Here is a 19,815-nt window from a genome sequence, read left to right on the forward strand (position 1 = left end):
GTATTTCAGCTATCGCTATTAAGACCGATACAGAAATAACACACTTTATCATGCTAATAATAATAATAACAATTACAGCGTTCCTATCACTCAAAAATATATTCTTCATCTTTCAATCTATTTATCGGTTTTTTTAAACTCTGGACATATTTTATCTTCAAGTGAGTCCTATTCAGATAAATTCTGTATTTATTTACTTTAAATACCAAATAAAGACCGGGGTTATCACCAAAAGTTATCATTCTTATTTGTTACAATGTACGATAAAAAATGAACAAAGTCGCTTTGTTATTGTATAAAAAAATATTTGCATTATAAGTAAGATTAAAAATAAATTTTTTTATTCTAAAAATTTCAAATTTTAAGAAAGTTAATTTAAAAAAAAAATAATGAATAAATATAATGAAACACATGTACGCTTAGTCATGCAGCTGATAAGGTATAAGTGAAGCTATTTGAGAAGCAAGTTTATCTGATTGGATTTTTCCATATGTGCAGTTGTCTTGAATGAGTACGAGTTAATATATATATATTTACACACATGGATTTTAGCGCTCGGTGCTTTTCTACTTATGCAATATCGCTTTCGCTTAAATTGTTGCTTTTTAAAACTTTATTATTTTATATTTATTTATTTTGTAAAAAAATAATTTGGGCTTTAAATATTTGATAATTTTTTACGGAAAATTTTATTTTTTTTTGTTTTTTATCAAGGAAATTATAAAAATAAAGGAGTAATGATAATAATAATAATAATAATAATAATAATAATAATAATAATAATAATAATAATAATAATAATAATAATAATAATAATAACTAGCAATATTGCAGTCACTATGTGACTGCCGAAACTTATGAACTATAAATAAATAAAATTTTGCTTTATCAAATAATGAGTATGACTTTTGTTAAATTGCACTGTACCTTCTTAACTATTGACATTTTTAAAGATATAAGCTCATCCCGATGTTGCACTCATTAAGAGCTTTCATTTGAGTACCCACATGCATTTTGATATATTTTTCATATATTTATGTATATAATATATGAAATATATGAAAAATTGATGTGGGTACTCAAATGAAAGGTCTCGATGAGTGTAACATCGGGATGAGCTTATATCTTTAAAAATGTCATTAGTTCACAAGATACAAGGTCATTACTTAATTTTGTATCTAGAAATAGAGAATTTTCGAATGCAGCCTAAATACTTGTCATAATAAATTGACTATCGGTGAGAATGATGTGAAACCTTGAAAAGGCACAAATTCAAATCAAGACCTTTGCAATGACACTAAATTTCACTAAAAAAACCGATTTTATTATATGACTATCCTCGACGCAAAATTTTTTTTTATTCTCTTAATAATAATAATATTTGATAAATAAAGATTTTGTCTTTCCTCAAGGTATTATTTTTTTTTTTTTTTTCAGTCAATAAAATTGGTAATAATTACATTTGATCTTGACCTGATAGTGAAAAAGTGACCTAAATTAATATCATGGTTTTTCAACCGGTTTTTAAATCAACCTCTCACTTTCGCTGGACTTTTTTAAAAAATATTTATAAATAAATAAACCCATGAATGAATATTATGCACAATTATTTATTTTGTGAGTTAACTATTTTATTATACCTCGTGAACAATATAGTATAATTATTCCACGTACATACTGTATATTTATTAATATTAATACATAATAATAAGTATGGTAATAATAACAACAATTGAAGAAAAGTTGATTGAAGGTACTTTTGACTCGCAGCCGGAATGGCCTAAAATATTATATTATTCCTCTTTAGTTTTTATCAACAATCTATTCATCAATTCGTAAAATAAATTTAAAAAACAATTATTCTGTGATTAAATACCAAGAAAATAATTTTTATAAATTTTTCAAACAATTGTCATTTAATTTTTCTACTGTATAAAAAACATATTTTTGTTCAGTATAAAATTAAATAAAAAAACTAAAAATATTTTTTTTTCACAAAGACTTTCATTAGTTACTTTCATTTATTATTTTCAAGAAATAATATTTATTATTGTATAGAGAGCTTCTGAATTGAAGATAAAAATATATTTGTACGTATATATATATATATATATATATATATATATATATATATATATATATATATATATATATATATATATATATATATATATATATATATATATATATATATATTTAATAAATAGAATATGTTGTTATAACATTTTATAATTAATATATAATTTTTTTTTTTCAAAATTTTTAATTGCATTATTAGGCATTGATCATCAATTTTTTTTAAATATATATATATATATATATATATATATATATGTGAATGATATGTATTTTTAATCACTTAATTATTATCAATAAAATTATAAATATATAATTTAACTATTTTTAAAAATCTGTCTGTCAAAATAAAAATAATAAGCTGGAATTCTAATCACAGCATTTGATATGTTTTATATATAATATTTTTAAAAATTAAGTATTATATTTTTTGTTGATTAAATTTGTGCTGTAGTTGAGGATATTATTATCTATTATATTATTTATATATTTTCTCATGATATATATATATATATATATATATATATATATATATATATATATATATATATATATATATATATAATATATTTCAATAGATTAGCTTATAGCCCTAACAAATATAACTTGATATGTCTTTTATTATTCAGTCGCAATAATCAGGAAGGATATTTTATGGAAGTCGCACATCCTTTTAGCTTAATTTCTATTTTTAAAATAAAATTCAAATTTTTAAAACTGAATGACTAGATTAATAATTTTTTTCCCTTTTTTCAAATAAATATCCGAGAAATTTTTTAAAAATTTTAAGCGAAAAAAGTATTAAATATTTAATTGTTTAATTATATGAATAAACCGCGTTTGAAGAGAATTCTATTATTTTGTCCAGTAATTCGCTTTTCCCCTGACGTGTACTGTACTACGGACTTTATTTGATCGGTAGCCACGGGGCCAATGCAAACCAGAGGGTCTTTGAAGTACGAGCAGACCTTTCGGGTTGACTGACGATGACGACGTTGAACTTGACAGCAAAGACCTCGGGTAATGTCACATTCGCTTGAAATGGTGCATTCTTCACCTGTTAATAATTTTTTTTTTATAAATTTTTATTATTAGTTATGACAAAATTAATTTTTCTTTTCATGAAAAAAAAACTCACTGTATTGTTTATTAGAAGTAATTGGGGGTTGGCAGGACCTAGTATCAGCTCCGATGACATCAGTACACATGAGACCTGTTTCACAGTCACTGTCTCTTCGGCATAATTCTCCTTGTTTTAACCCGAACGGGTACACACAAAATCCTTCGTTATCTAAAAAATGAAATGAAATTATTCAAAATAATTTATTTATTATAATTGAGAAATAATTTATTCAATATATTTTAATGACGTACCTCGATCAAAGATGCAAATTTGACCTGAACAACAATATTCATTTGAAACGCATCTTCTATCTTCACAAGGATCATCAATAGTTTCCAATCCTTCCGCAAAATTGTTCGCATAATTTCCTGTTAGCGGTCGCTGTTAATCGATCCAACCATATAATATTATTGTTATTGTTTTTTTATAAAAAAATTTTTAATAATAATAATAAAACTCCATCGATGAAAACTTATTATTATTATTATCTATATTATTAAAAGAATTAAAAAAATTTTGTGGCCAGTGTATTTATATGATAAAATCGGTTTTTTAGTGAAATTTAGAGTCATTGCAAAGGTCTTGACTTTAATTTATCCCTTTTCAAGATTTCATCGCATTCTCACCGATAGACAATTTACTATGAAAAGTATTTAGGTTAATTCGAAAATGCTCTATCTCTAGATATATAATTAAGAAATGACCTTGTATTTTGTAAACTATTGACATTTTTAAAGATATAAGCTCATCCCGATGTTACACTCATCGAGACCTTTCACTTGAGTACCCACATCAATTTTTCATATATTTCATATATTTTATATATTATATATATTTATATATATGAAAAATATATCAAAATGCATGTGGGTACTTATATGAAAGCTCTTGACGAGCGTAACATCAGGATGAGCTTACATCTTTTAAAATGTTAATAATTAAGAGATGACCTTGTATCTTGTGAATTATTGACATTTTTAAAGATATAAGGTCACTCCGATATTACACTTATCGAGACCTTTCATTTGAGTACCCACATCAATTTTTCATATATTTATATATATTATATATATGTATATATGAAAAATATATCAAAATGCATGTGGGTACTCAAATGAAAGCTCTCGATGAGTGTAACAACGGGATGAGTTTATATTTTTAAAAACGTCAATATTTAAGAAAGTACAGTGCAATTTAACAAAAGTAATTATTTAATAAAGCAAAATTTTATTTATTTATAGTTCACGATTCACAGCAGTCACATAGTGACTGTAAGGTTGCTAATTATTATCATCATTATTATTAATAATAATAACTCGAAATTGCTGTTGGATGATAATAATAATAATAATTTTTTAGCTTAGATTGAAAAAACTTATTAGAATTGTTATAAGATCGTGTGTCTTAAAGCAGTTAATAAAAAAATAAAAAATAAAAAAAAAGAATTAATCGATGATAAAAGGTGAAAAGGTAAAGCTCCTATGAGGTATATAAGTTATAAAGGGTATACAATAAAAGTATTACCTGCATATACGAAGGTTTGTATCCACCCGAATGACCACCGTAACCGAGATTAGATAACATCTCTGGAGTAAAGCGATTAAATAAACCCCCCCAGGCATTTACTTCAATATGCTGCTGCATCATCACAATACCAATCAATATACCCAATTTATTAATCATTTTTGTTGGTTCAATACCTTTTTTTCTGAAATAAAAAAAACAAACAATGCTCCTATGAAAACAACTCAAACAAAAGCTATTTAAAAACAAGGTCACTAAAAGGGCGAAGGAAAAAACAATTAAATTTATCGCAAGTATACAAAATGCAAGAATATTGATTCTATGAACATTTAATTGAAAAATTGATTTTAGACACCGATATTAATTATGGTTGTGTCAAGTGATGTAATAATAGGGTCTTATTATATCGCAAGTGACATTTATAAAATGTTAAGGAGTTTTGTAAGGATATTAATATTAATTATCGTTTTTCTTCTGCCTTTTAGTTTCATAAATCAGATTAATTACTACCGAGCTTTTTTTGGGGGGAGAGAGGGAGGGGCAAAAGGAAATATCTTATTTATCTGACTTATAATTAAAAATAAATAAAAATTGCGCAATAAAAATAAATACTTACCGGTAAAATAAAAACTAGCACAATTTTACTTTTAAACAGCAAAATAAAATATTTATTATGATTTATTATTAAGCCAATAAAATATAAGTACTGTCGAGGGTTCGAATGACTGGAGAAAACTGGTAGGAACCGTGTACCGTGTGTGCTGCAGAGCTTTACATTACTCTTCTTCAGCCGCGACTCTCTAGTGGGAGCGACAAAATTCACGCATGCGTATTTATAATAATATTATATTAAATTATTTTTTTAATATCATTTATTCATGAAATTTTACCCTTACACAATAAAAATAAAAATAAAAATAATAGTAAATATAAATAATTATTATTATCATTCCAATAAAAATCTCCCCTGGATAAAATCCCCAAAAATCATCAATTTAAAAAGATCATTAATTTTATTTTATTTTAAACTTGGATTGTTTAAATAATTATACACTTTATTTTAACTAATTATTTTTTTCGATAAGTTAATAAAGATAATGACGTTTTTTATAAAAAGTTCGTGATGGAAGTTAATTTAAAGCGTAGGCGGTAGCTCGCGCTCGTTCTTTCTTAAAAGTTAAACAGATGTATCTTTCCTACTCTCTCTTTATTGATCCGTAGAGCATCTCCCATACATTATAACTTCCAGTCACACTTATATGTATATATTTATACATATTCAACCCTTAACATTTATATAACAACGGATCCTTGTTCTTGTTGCATTAAAATCAGATAGAACACCGGGAACTTTAAAACTTTATAACTTCACCTTACCTTTTGTTTAAATTACATTATATTCATGAATTTATCTATATATATATATATATATATTTTCCATACAAGGTCAAAAAATACACGAATAAAAATCAAAATATAATTTTTTTTTTTTCCATAAATTTATTGTTTAGAAAAAATAAATAAAGACTATTGATAAAACAAATTTTAAATTATATAAATAAATTTTATACACATAAATAATAATAATTTATAATACAATTGAACTTACATATATTTTGTATAGTACAAAAATTTGTACGGAAAAAAATAAATAAATTATTTACAGTATTGAATAAATAAATAATTAATAATAAAAAACCGAATGTAAATTTTTCCTATGGGCATCATTGGATTATTTAATAATCAATGACCGTCTTGTACAATTTATCTCAGTACTTTGTCGAAGATTTATATATTTAATATATATATTAGCATGACACGCGTGCATAAATAGGACCTTTTGTACACATGCTCTGTTGCTATGTTGCTTTAAGAGTACATTGATTTTATTTATTTTGTATTTTTGGGAAGGATAATTATATCAAACACCGGTGACACTGTGAAGCCAAGGTTTGAAATACGCTGTCCTCATGTAGACACCTGGTAAATACGGAGCTGCGCATTTTATACCGTGAGACACTGTTCCGACTAAGAACCATCTTCCGTCTGGTTTTTCCATCATTAGCGGACCTCCACTGTCGCCCTTTATTTTTTAATTGATTTTATTAGTCGTTTTAAGAATTTTCAAATTGATTAAAGTCATAAATTAAAAAAATTTTATGTTATTTAAGTTAATAATTAATAATTAATTCAATTAATGAGAAAACAAATTTTTATATTAATAATTTTGACATTAATTGAATTAATAAATGAAAAAATGTTTAAATTAATTCAATTAATAATTTTTAAGAATTTTACATTAATCGAATTAATCAATAGAAAAATTTTCAAACTAATTGAATTAATATTTTCAGAAAGTTTTGTATTAATTGAATTGATAATTAAAAAAATTAATTTAATTCAGGAGCTGAATTTCAAAAGGGTATCTTTTCATTTTTGATTATTCGAGACAAAATACTGGTTATCTTCAATTATAAATTTTTGTATTGAACTTTTTTTAGTTTAGTTATAAAATGCTATCGGTTATATGAAGTTGCAATTTGATTTTCATTTATAAATCTTTATATTTCTCGAAGTAATTAATATTTAAAAATTCAGAAAACTGGTCTTTTAAAATATGAAAAGATACCCTTTTGAAAATCAGCTCCTCAATTATTAATTTTCAAAATTTTCATAATACTTAAATTTATAATCTATATGATTAAAAGAATAAGAAAAATTTTGTGTCCAGAATAGTCATATGATAAATCGGTTTTTTTTAGTGAAATTTAGTGTCATAGCAAAGGTCTTGACTTGAGTTTGTGCCTTTTCAAAGTTTCATATCATTCTCACCGATAATCAATTTATTATGATAAATATTTAGGCTGCATTCGAAAATACTTTATCTCTAGATGGATAATTAAGAAATGACCTTGTATCTTGTGAACTAATGACATTTTTAAAGATATAAGCTCACATTCGAGTACCCACATCAATTTTTCATATATTTATATATATTATATATAGGTATATATAAAAAATATATCAAAATGCATGTGGGTACTCAAATGAAAGCTCTTGATGAGTGTAACATCGGGATGAGCTTATATCTTTAAAAACTTTAATAGTTGAGAAAGTACAGTGCAATTTAACATAATTAAGAAACTACCTTGTATCTTTTGAACCATTGACATTTTTAAAGATATAAGCTCATCCCGATACTACACTCATCGAGACTTTTCATTTGAGTACCCACATCAATTTTTCATATATTATATATATGTATATATGAAAAATATATCAAAATGCATGTGGGTACTCAAATGAAAACTCTTGATGAGTGACATCGGGATAATTTTATATCTTTAAAAACGTCAATATTTAACACAGTACAGTGCAATTTAACAAAAGTCATTATTTAATAAAGAAAAATTTTATTTATTTATAGTTCACGAGTCACGGCAGTCACATAGTGACTGCAAGGTTGATAGTATTCATATTAATTGAATTAATAATTTTTAAAAAATTTTATATTAATTGAATTAATAATTTTAAAAAATTTCAAATTAATTAAATTAATAATTTAAAAAAATTTCAAATTAATTGAATTAATAATTTAAAGAGTTTTATATTAATGCAATTAGTATTTAAAAAAATAAAAAAATTAATTTAATAAATAATTAAAAAAATTTTCATATTAATTGAATTAATAAATAAAAAAATTTCCAAACTAATTAAATTAATATTTAAACTTAAAAAAAAATATAAATTACCTCACAAGAATCTTTTTGACCATTAGCATACCCAGCGCAAAGAAAACTGTCTAAAATAAGTTTCGAATGACCCGCAGTCCTGAACATTTCTTGACACACTGAATTTTCCATAATAGGAACTTGAACTTCTTGAAGAATCGACGGAACTCCGCCGTCTGATTTAAAAAAAACATTTTCACAAATGTCAATAATCCTTTATATTATTATTATTATGAATATCGACTTACTGTATTTAACACGACCCCATCCAGTGACTGTGGCCATTCTCCCCACATAATCGGTATTGTCATCGGGCATACAAATAGGAACTATGTGGGCGTCAAATTCAACGGGCTTCTCGAGCTCGAGGATCGCCAAATCGTTGGCAAACGACGCGGCGTCGTATTCGCGATGAACAATAACTCTTCTCACGTTTCTTGACACACTTCTTCGCTGCTCGAGTTCACCTGAGATGTCATATTCACCGAACACTGCAACTAGCGACGCCAAAAATCTTTAAAAAATCAGAAGAAAAAAAAATTTTTTTTTACTATTATTATTATAATTCTAAACCAAAAAAAAAAGTATAAAAACAAATTTTTACCCAGGTTGACAATGCGCAGCAGTAATAACATATTTTTCAGTAATAAGTACACCTCCACATTTATTTTTCGTAAATAATCCAAGCCATGTGGCTTCACGTACCAATACTTGCCATGGCCATTCACCAAATGTTGCATTTCTACCACCAACAACACGTCCTGTCTTAATCATTGGTCTTACTCCACACTCTAACAAACAAATTTATTAATTAAATATACAATAAACTACCGAGGGAATCTATTTAAAATTTAAAATAAATATTAATAAATTACTTAGATGTGCTTAATTATTTTTATAAAATTTATTTTATTAAACAACAAGTTATCATAAATAAATAAATAAATAAATTAACAAAACATTTGATAAGAATAATTTTATTTACGATACTGAATTTAATTTTTTTAATTTTTATAACAGATAAATAATTTAAAAAATTCCACATGTAATAAAGTGCGAATTTTTAAAAATATTTTCATAATTTATTTGTTATAAAAATTCCAATAATTGTTAAACATTCAGTATCATTTTTATTTTAATGAAATTTCACCTCTACGAAAATCCGGCGTTGTAGAAAATAGAGTAGTCTCGGAAACGGAATAAGCCTCAGTGGTTTGTTGAAATTCAACCTTTTGAGTAGTTGAAACACTACTACTGGTAATATTAACCTTTTTAGTGGGTTTGACAGGTCGTTTGGTAGTGACAATAGGTCTCTTGGTGCTTGAAACAGTGGCCGTAGTGACTTTGTCAGGCTTTGTAACCTTAACAGGTTTTCCCGTAGTAGCTGCGTAAGTAGCGGGTTTAGCAGGTCGCTTGGTCGGTGGTTTTTTGGTCGTAACTTTCTGCTGAGTGGGTCTTTTCGTCGGAGGTTTTTTCGTAACAACCGTCGGAGTGGTTGCATTTTTTTTACTATAAACAATGTCCTTCAAATCTTGAAAATTTCCTTGCAAAGAATCTACAATTTTATTGACAAAATCGTCGACTTTATTGGTCAGAACTTCGTCTTCAATAAAACTAGGCGTGTGAATTTCATTTTCATTCTCAATTTCAACCTCCTGATTAGTATTATTCGAAGCTTCGACAATCGTCGGCTTTTCTTGCTGAGACGTCGGAGTAGAATTGGTCAAATTAGGATTGCGGTCTGGAGGGAAGTTTATCAAGTGATCGTTAGTCGTAGTCGCTCCTTCGACCTCATCGCTTTCAACAGTGACAATATTACTTACTGGCTTCGACGTAGGCTTAAAAACAATCGTATGAACCGGCGTTAAGCCTTCGTGAGCCCACTCTAGATCAGTCTGTCCAGGCCTCAGCTGAAAACTAGGCTTGCTCGACCAAGCGGACAATGTCGTCCAAACAGTCGGCTTTTTGGTCACAACAGCTGTTGTTATCGTCGAAGAAGACGTTGAAGTCGCTCCACTTGCTCCAGAAGGCTTCGGGCTCGTCGAATCTTTCAATTTAACATTAATAAAGCTTGTTGAAATAATATTACTGCTGCTCAAAGTGTCAGCACTGGTGTCCGTTGAAATAATCGTGCTTATATTGTGGGTTATCGTAGTTCCCGGTTTTTTAGTTTGATTCGGCTTTATTGTAGATTTATTGAAAGGTTTTAGCGAGGAAGGTTTGGGTGAAGAATAATATGAAGAAGAAGAAGAAGAAGAGGAATAAATTGGTTTATTTTGCTGTTGGTTATTATTATTATTAATAGGTCGCTTCGTAAATGGCTTAGGAGAAGTAACACTGGTAAAATCATTGGTCCCAAGTGGTCCCAAAACAATAACAGTAGGCGCGGGTGGGAGAGTCGTCGGCTTAGTAGACAAATATTGATAACTAGAAGACAAACTTTGAGTGGTAGGATAGTTGTAGTTGTTTTTGTGAGTAAAGTCGGAGGATAAAATTATATTAGAAGGTCGGGTTGGTTTGCTTTTAGTCGTAGAAACGAGCGGAGTCGAGGAGGCGACTTGGTAATGGTAGAAATTAGCGGGTTTTGTTGATTGAACGGGTTTGTAGTATGTATAAGGAAAAGTTTGAGTGTTTGTCGATTCCGATGTGTCATCGATGGTCACCCATCCGTGAATCGATGAGCTTCCGGTATTTAATTGCTGCGTGACATGGGAGGAAGATGCGCTCGATCCACTTGGCGTACTAGCGTTCAGAATCGATATTATATGATTTATCGCAATCTCCTCTTTGTGAAAGTCATTTGAGTCGTCGTGTTTTTTGTTCCCGGACAGAGTGTTCACGCGGACTAAATTTGACTCCGTGCTGGAGGAAATGAGGTGGGTGTTCATGTAGTGGGTGGGACGCAAGCGAGTGCTTTCGGTGCTGGAGCCCAATTTTTTTGTAGTTGCGACGGCGGGGGAGGAGGAGTAGGGGGAGACTGTGGACCGATTGGTGGGTCGGGGCATGAAGGAAAAATCGATCTTGTTGTCGATCGTAGTCCCGTTTTGGTCCAGCAGAACTGTTTCCAGGTGCGAGGTGTTGCTCGCGGGAAGCCCGTGGGAGAATAAACTAGGCAAGTGATACACCGGATCTATTTGGAGAACCTGATCCGGGCGCGTTAATGTCGCTACCGGTTTAAGCTCCGATGGCTCTTGTTTGTTCTGGAGGCTGTTGTCGGGGTTCTCCAGAATGTCGGGCTGAGATAAATCGTCCATGGTGCTTTGATGGTCGAACGGGACAGTTGAAGTTGCTTTCTTGGTTGTTTCGAAGGTTTTTGTTTCATGGTCGATTGGTGGGAAGGTCGCTGATGATAGCAAAGAGGAAGACGAGGACGCTGGTAGTTGACAGCAAGCTCCGAATAAAAAGCCGTCCATGCAAGCTCCCACGACTTGCCCGTTTCGCTGGCTGCATTCGTAATTGAACATACAGATTGGTGGATCCTCCCCACGCACTCGCGAGGGGTTTGATGGGCGACATACTTTTGGCTCTATTCGGTACCCACCGAACAACTTCCGACCTTTAAACAGATAAATTGGGGGTTAGTTTTTGAGATAGTTTGTAGATTGTTATAATTTTGCTTAATTGTGTAGAAAAAATTGTGTTAAAAAATTTTTTGATTAATTTTTAATAAAAATTTGGGTTGGAAATTTTTTTGTTCAATTTTTGATACAAAAATTTGTAATAAAAAATTCCTTTTTCAATTTTTAACACAAAAATTTGTAGTAAAACATTTTTTTTTCAATTTTTGACTCAAAAATTTGTGTTGAAAAATTTTGTGTTAATTTTTTAATAAATGTTTGTGTTAAAAAATTTTTTTTTTCAATCTTAAACACAAAAATTTGTAATAAAAAATTTTTTGTTAAATTTTCAACTCAAAAATTTGTGTTGAAAAATATTGTGTTAATTTTTTAATAAATGTTGATATTAAAAAATTTTTTATTTAATTTTTAATACAAAAATTTGTAGTAAAACATTTTTTGTTAAATTTTTAACTCAAAAATTTGTGTTGAAAAATATTGCCTTAATTTTTTAATAAATATTTGTGTGAAAAATTTCTTCGTTAAATTTTTAATAAAATAATTTGTGTTAAATTTTGGATACAAAAATTTTCTTTAATTTTTAATAAAAATTTGTGTCTCAATACTTTTTTTTTATCAGGGAATTCAAAATAATTAACATCCAATAAATAAATTTTGAATTACCTCGACTGTGCTCTGAAAATGTGCTTTTAGTAGCAAATACTCCCAGGCAGTAACAGTAGACTACAAGTAGATAAACGTATCTTTGCGAAGCCATCTGTAAATAATTAAATAAAATTATAGATCGATTTGGGTGAAAAAAATCTAATAATAAAATCTGCAGGTAATAAACTAAGTAGAGTAAGGTGTTTCGTAATTAATGAAATCAATGAGCATAGCGAGGATGGACCATATTATCCGGACAGAGCCGTAGCTCTAGTATCTAGAGTTGAGTGCGTGATCTACACGTTCAACTCCGTGATTCACGCACGCACTTTACGCGAATACCTTTATGTTTGTTTGCTGCTGGTGCTTCTGCTCCTGACGATTTTATTTACCGTTATACAACCGCGTATTCAACTATATATACCCGTACATGCTCGCTACAGTGAACACTATATTTTGCTAAATATATACGTCGTCCACACATACACTTAACAATTATCGGTGCTAAAGTGTGTGGATTAACGTAAATTTAATGAAAAAAATCACCGGTTTGATGTTATTATTATTTTTTATTTTTTTTTTTTATACTAAGTAAACATTACGCGTGTAAAAAATCAAATCCTGTTTGATATCTATCATTTAATATTTACTTCAACACTTTAATTAAAAATAGTTATTTATAAAATAAAATTTATTATTATTAATTTTTATATAGTAATAATAATAATAATAACAATAATTGCTTTAAATTTTTAAAGAAAATTTTAGTTAAGTAAAAATAAATAAAAAATAAAAAAAAGAAATATTTTTTAAAATTAGATGCTTTAAAAAAATTACTAGATATTATTTTAAAAACTAACATTTATTATTATTATTATTTTTTCATAAAATAAAATTTATTTATTTCTATAAAAATTGCCTATTTAAAAATGACATAAAAATTAATCGCGTTGAAACAATAGCTTTCTAAATTAAAACAATATCTTATTTTTTTTTTCTTTTAAACAAACAATTAAGACCAGCAATAAAGTACATTAATAATTTTTATAATCAATTAAATTATTGTATTACGTGTACAGGACTCATAAAAGATAAAACATTAACAGGAACAATAATAACAACAACAATAAAAGGAATTTGAATAATAGCATTTAAACGGTAATACTTAGTAATAATCAGTACGCATCTAATGTAAATGGGTTACTTGTTTTATTATTATCATTTATTATAAAATATATGTATAAAAGTTGCGATGGAGAAAGCTCGTTCTTAATTCTGTTGAGCAGACGTCCTCAACACAGTAATAAAGCAAATATATTGTAGTATAGTAGTAGTAGTAGGATACCTCAGTGTCTTTTTATTAAACAGAGTATAGAACCGAGTTCTGCTAAATCTGGGTGACCTGATTGTTCCCACCCTGTACAGAGTTTAACTTAAGGAATATCTTTAAACTATTCTTTAATCTCGGACATTCTTAACTATTTTCACAGCTCTCTCTCTCTACAAATTTTTTTTTCTAAGCCTGATAATATTTACGAGCAATAATTTATTTCACTTTCTTTAGAATTTTTTTTTTTGTCAATAAAGAAAGGATGAAAAAAAGATTTTAGAGATGAGTAATACATGAGATAGATATAATTATTATTATATTAGTCTTCTTAGAAGCAAGTCATTCACGTCAAAGTGTGGACCGTTAGTAAATCTCTTGTCAGTGAACGCATCATCAACAAATTAAATCTACATTTTATATTTACTGTCTATTCAACGGCATTTTAACTTTATATATTTGTATAGTAGTGTATATTTATATATTTATTGTATATTATAAAACACGTGGGAATCGGTACAGAGTATTTAGAAATTTTTTTTTTAAATTATCTGACAATTTTTATTAATAAAAAATTTTTTTTAAATAAAATTATTTTATAAATAAAAAAACGAGTAAAAAGATGTTTAACTTGTACCACGAGGCTGCGACCGGTCACGACCAACGACCGAGAACCTGATCTTGAAAGTAGGACAATCTGACCTTAACATTTAAAAATTTTTTGTAAAATTTTTCTCGAAAAATTTGAAATAAAAAAAAATAAAACTTACCATTAATTATTTTAATAAGAAGATAAAAACTAAAAATTATTCCTTTGAATGGACAACAATAAACATATCAATAATAAAAATAATTAAAATAAGTCTAACACTTCACTAAAAACAAACCAACACCTTGGCGAACTTGTCATTGAGTCCCGAAGAAGAATTCGCCGGGGGGAAAACAATAAAAAGAAAACAAAACCGAAAGCTGGACCGATAACCGTCTTTATCAACTATCAATCCATCCGGAAGGTAATGTGGACGGTACACGTCTGACCGGCATGGCATGTGCCGGGAATGCATCGGCAAAGTCATCAGAGATTGGATAGAGCATTGGTATGGTATGGGCTACACACTTCTCTGTTCCCCACTTGTTATTATTGTTAACTCTACTGGTAGTACTTGTACTTGTACTTATGTGAGTACCGAGGCTTCATTTATACAAACGGGCTTCGATGTGGTGGTAATCGCGAATCGAGAGAGTCGAGACTAGACAGAAGGACAGGATAAGACGGTAAGTCTCGGAAGAAGTTACTTGAGTTTGAGAGAAAGGGAACATTTATATACAAATATATAAATATAATAGTCAGGTATAAGTGACAAACTGAAATATCTTTAGTGAGAATATGGGCCTCATTTTTAAGAGGGGACTCAACTTGTTCTTCCGGAGCTAAGAAGGGGCACGAGAGTAGGGATTTATTTACTTCCAGGGTAAAGGAGGGGGAAGACTATGGCTAACCAGGATCACCTTTAAAATTAACATTGATTAAATTAATTTCATTTTAATTAATAAAGGATTAATTTTTGAGGTGATGTGTACTTTTAATTGTCATTTAATTGGCCTAGCTGAATGAAAAGGCCCAGGGAAAATGAAAAGAAAAAAGAGCAAAGAATTAAGTGGGCCAGCTACGACCAGGTCAAACTGCTAAAGAAGGGGAACAGCGACAGCATTGGAATTGCCATCGGGATCGGTATCGGCAACGACACACTGTCCTACTACTTGGAGTTCCTATATTTATGTTATCTCTGTTGTTTATTATTTATTATTTATTATTTAAGCGGCCGGGATGGTAATCAGAACTCGTAGCGTTAACACCTTGGTTTCGTGTATTACGGCGAGTAAATTTGCACGGAAAAAAAATTTAATCAAGAAATTCATTTTGATTTGAGTAGAAAAATTCTTAAATGAATAAAATTTGAGTTTGAGTTCATTTTACTTGATTCAAAAATTTTTCGGATTCAAGACGATAAAACTCTGATATTTAAGTAAGCACACGGAAAAAGAAAAATAGAAAAATTACATTATATAATGTAAAGTGGCGCTCCGTATAAAAAACTAGAAAAATTAGTTTCAGATTGTAATTATTACAAATTTTGTAAGAATTACATTATAAAATGTAAATATTACATTGAAAGCTCTGAAATTTAACATTCAGTTTGAATTAAGAAAAATATTTTTTCGAACTGCAATTTTTCTAGTTTTTTATACGAAGCGACGCTTATTACTATTTATAATGTAATTTTTCGATTTTACTTTTTTCCGTGCACTTTACTATTTGCAAAAATTTTTTTAACGGACAAATTTGTTAAAAAAAATTGCATTTTCAATTTTTGAAAATTTCTATGTTGAATAAGAGTAAAAATAAATTAATTTACAAATTATTAATAAAAAAATTATTTTTTTTTTGAAATTATAAATTTCATTAAATTTAGAAGTCAGTTGATAATTTTTTAATTCTTTTTAACAAACAAATTTAAAAAAAAATTATTTAAAAAAAATTTAATTTTCAATTTTTTAAATTTCCAAATGTCAATTTTTTTGCCATAATTTTTTTGTTAAAAAAATTAACATTTTTATTATAATTCTCCAAAATAATTTTCTAGGTTCGAGAATTTTTCTCTTGATTCAAATGATTTTTTTTTTTTCAATGTAATTAAACTACGCTTTAGTTTAAACGCAAGGTTATATCGATGATAAATGATAAACGTGTGATGGTTCAAATTTTTTGCGGGTTTCTGGGTTACGGACCGAGGGAATACCAATGAGTCATCCCAAAAATTAACGTGGGTAGTTGTAGCTTGTAGCTTGTAGCTTGATAGCTGATGGCTAATGTATTGGGAGACTTTCTTATATCTTATTTAAATTGTCACGTGGAGCCCAATCGGGCGACGGGTTGGAGACACAGGTGGTTACCTGGTTGCCTGGTGGAATGCATAATCGATAACGGTACGCTCAAGTTCCCAAAGTATGCTCAGATGTAAGAGAACAGAATTTTTTTTACTACGTGTAAATTCTGAGTGAAGATACCCGGGGATTGGAGTCAATCCATTGCGGTACGGGTCGATTGGACCTCTGGTAGATATATGTGGGTTTTGTTGATTTAATTATTATTATTATTATTTCCTATAGGTCGCTCCGTAAATTGTATACCTCTTGGAAAATTGATTACATGGATGTACTGATAGAAATTTAGCTTGACTTTCTTCAGCTGTAATTATTCAACATAAATTATTACTTGTCGTACACTTATTATTTGTAATTGAGTAAATTATTTCTTACTAAGTAGAATGATGATAGAATAGATGCAATAATGATTTATGTTTTTCTTATTTTTAAGAAAAAATTTCTAGTTATTTTTCTAGTTAAAAAAGTGAAAAAATAAAAATTTTTTAACAGAGAAAATTATTTTGAAAAATTTTTTTAGTTAAAAAAAAATTTTTTTTTTATTCAAGTAAATTTTATCTAGGTCAAAAATTATAAGTTTTTTAAAAATTTTTTTTTTTTTTTAATCAAATTAATTTTTTATCAGTGTAATAAAATACATACATTAAATTGAGATAAAAAATTTATTTAAAAAAAAATAAGCAATGCAATAAAAAATTAAATTTTTTGTCACAAAATTGCTCATTTTTTTTCAGTGTAATTATCAATTACCGCACTAAAATATATAATTCAACGAATAAAAATTAATCAATCAAGTTATACCTTAAAATTTATACGCAATTAATCTAATGTATAAATTTATAATTTTTAATTTGTTTTATTATTTATTCTATTATAATAATTAATAATTCATCATAATAAAATTTAAAAATTTTTAAAATTTTTATAACAAATCAATAATTATAAAAAAAAAAATTAGGAAAACGGTTGACCCTGAAGGCCATCCCTGCAACTTCCCGCTAGTTCCATACTTAGGCGCTTAAAATTGCACCAATGACGTTTTTGAGCTCTTCGAGCTCAAAAATCTGATAGAGATTTGATGACACTATTTTTTGAATTTTTAAACCGCAATAACTTTTGAATGAATAAACTGATTTTCACGCGGTTAGAAGCATTCGACGCAGTTTTTTAAGCCTCACAAAGAATCTCAAATTTTGAAATGATCGCGCTAGGAATTTTGGAGTTATTCCGAAAAAACACTTTTTTCGGTTTTCTTTCGTTCACGATATCTCTCGAACGAATCAACCGATTTTGACCGGACTGGTGGCGATCGACGTGGTTTTTTGAGGTTAAGAGCTGATTAGTTTTTGGAATTGAACCTTTAAGCCGTTTAAAAGTTATTCCAAAAAAACCACATTTGAAAAAAATTTTTTTTTCAGTTTTTTGAAGATTTCTCAAAATCTATTGATCTGAATCGGTCCAAACAGTTTTCAAAATCTAAGTTTGGTCAAGCCCTTTCGAATGGCACCAACCGCGATGAAATCGGTCAAGCCGTTCAAAAGTTATAAGCGGTTCACATACTTTCACACACACACACACACACACACACACACACACACACACACACACACACACACACACACACATACAGACACCGTGACAACCTCGCGGGGATAGTCAGGGAAGCTTCCTGTGACCTTCAAACGTCGAGATCTGATGAAAACTCGATTTTTGCAAAACGGGGTGAAAACAATAACTTCCCGATTTTTGAAAATCTTCGATTTTCTTAGCGGGAAGTTAAAAATATTAAAAAAAATTCCCACTTATAATTTTATTAAAATTTCTACATGGAGAATTTTTCCCTAAATTTTTTTCATTATAAAAATTTTATAAAAAATTCTATTAAATTCAGTACAATAATTAATTTTTATTTAACGCGACTTTAAATAGAGAAATTAATTTTTATATTTAATTAGATGCTAAAAAAACGTTGCAAATTTTGCAATAAAATTTACCTCAAAAATATTTTTAGATCCAAAGATTCTAATAAAAATTTTATTTTTATTCAATTGTACAATTTCCTAGGATCTAAGCGACAGATGGATGATAAAAAAGAAAATAAGATTATTATACATAATACCTGAGAATTTAGTCTCTGACCCAGACCTTTGACTGGAGTGCGATGATATGATCTTGACGGGTCGTTTAATAAAGATTCAGTAACATTTAGCCGCAGTAACTCGGTTCATTTGAGCTCAGGGCAACTTTCCCATCGAAAGGCCAATTGCGCTCCTTATATTTTACATTACAGAAATTGCAACAATCTTTTCTAATTCAAGTTGTAGAGGAAAATTGTGTAAATATCGAGCAGAGGGTAGCCAGCAAGCAGTGGGAGGCGGTAGGAGCAGAATAATAGTAGAGTAGCTCGCGTATGTATAAAGTTTGTCTGGCGACCCTGGCCCGGAGTACCTGAGTACCGGATAGTCGAATCAGCTGCTCTGGTGGTCTGGTACTAGCTCGGAGCTCTATCGAACCACCCCTACCCCTTACCTACGTCAAACTATTCTGTTACGTCCTTGCACTCCGTCGTCACACTCTACTCCTTTGTATGTACGTACGTACCGTCATTTAATTTTTATACCTTTTTTTACCTTGCTCATTTGTATTCCCTTCGAGGGACAATACTTGGGCGATAAAAAAATAAATTTGAGCGTATCTATTCTCAATCGTATACTATAAACTAAATTGACACACGTGTTTTGATTGACAATATTTATCTATATTTATTATTATTATTATTATTATTATTATTAATAATAATAAGTTGAAATTGATGTAGGATAATAATAATAACAAAATTTTTAAATATTGAAATTATTATTTTTA

The 19,815-nt window shown here is 28.6% G+C and overlaps 2 protein-coding genes across 5 annotated transcripts; both read right to left on the minus strand.

Moving 5' to 3' along the window:
• Positions 1-2,678: 2,678 nt before the first annotated feature.
• Positions 2,679-5,489, minus strand: LOC123261243 (prohormone-3). Of its 2 annotated transcripts, none has more exons than XM_044722797.1 (5): positions 5,336-5,489; positions 4,724-4,907; positions 3,451-3,580; positions 3,215-3,367; positions 2,679-3,133 (listed from the first exon to the last, which is right to left on the minus strand). In XM_044722797.1, exons 2-5 carry the CDS (start codon positions 4,880-4,882, stop codon positions 2,898-2,900), a joined length of 678 nt encoding a protein of 225 aa, XP_044578732.1. In that variant the 5' UTR covers positions 4,883-4,907; positions 5,336-5,489; the 3' UTR covers positions 2,679-2,897. The 2 variants fall into 2 exon arrangements, with proteins under 2 accessions (XP_044578732.1, XP_044578731.1); XM_044722796.1 differs by having other exon boundaries at positions 5,340-5,488.
• A 915-nt stretch (positions 5,490-6,404) lies between these two features.
• Positions 6,405-19,088, minus strand: LOC123261227 (serine protease filzig). 3 transcript variants are annotated; one of them, XM_044722775.1, is made up of 7 exons: positions 19,070-19,088; positions 12,696-12,789; positions 9,605-12,010; positions 9,059-9,245; positions 8,703-8,968; positions 8,476-8,630; positions 6,405-6,806 (listed from the first exon to the last, which is right to left on the minus strand). In XM_044722775.1, exons 2-7 carry the CDS (start codon positions 12,787-12,789, stop codon positions 6,645-6,647), a joined length of 3,270 nt encoding a protein of 1,089 aa, XP_044578710.1. In that variant the 5' UTR covers positions 19,070-19,088; the 3' UTR covers positions 6,405-6,644. The 3 variants fall into 3 exon arrangements, with proteins under 3 accessions (XP_044578710.1, XP_044578709.1, XP_044578711.1); XM_044722774.1 differs by lacking the exon at positions 19,070-19,088 and adding an exon at positions 14,775-15,268; XM_044722776.1 differs by lacking the exon at positions 19,070-19,088 and adding an exon at positions 14,642-14,700.
• Positions 19,089-19,815: the final 727 nt, after the last annotated feature.

The sequence above is a fragment of the Cotesia glomerata genome, linkage group LG3 (genome assembly GCF_020080835.1).
Source record: "Cotesia glomerata isolate CgM1 linkage group LG3, MPM_Cglom_v2.3, whole genome shotgun sequence".
Classification (NCBI taxonomy): domain Eukaryota; kingdom Metazoa; phylum Arthropoda; class Insecta; order Hymenoptera; family Braconidae; genus Cotesia; species Cotesia glomerata.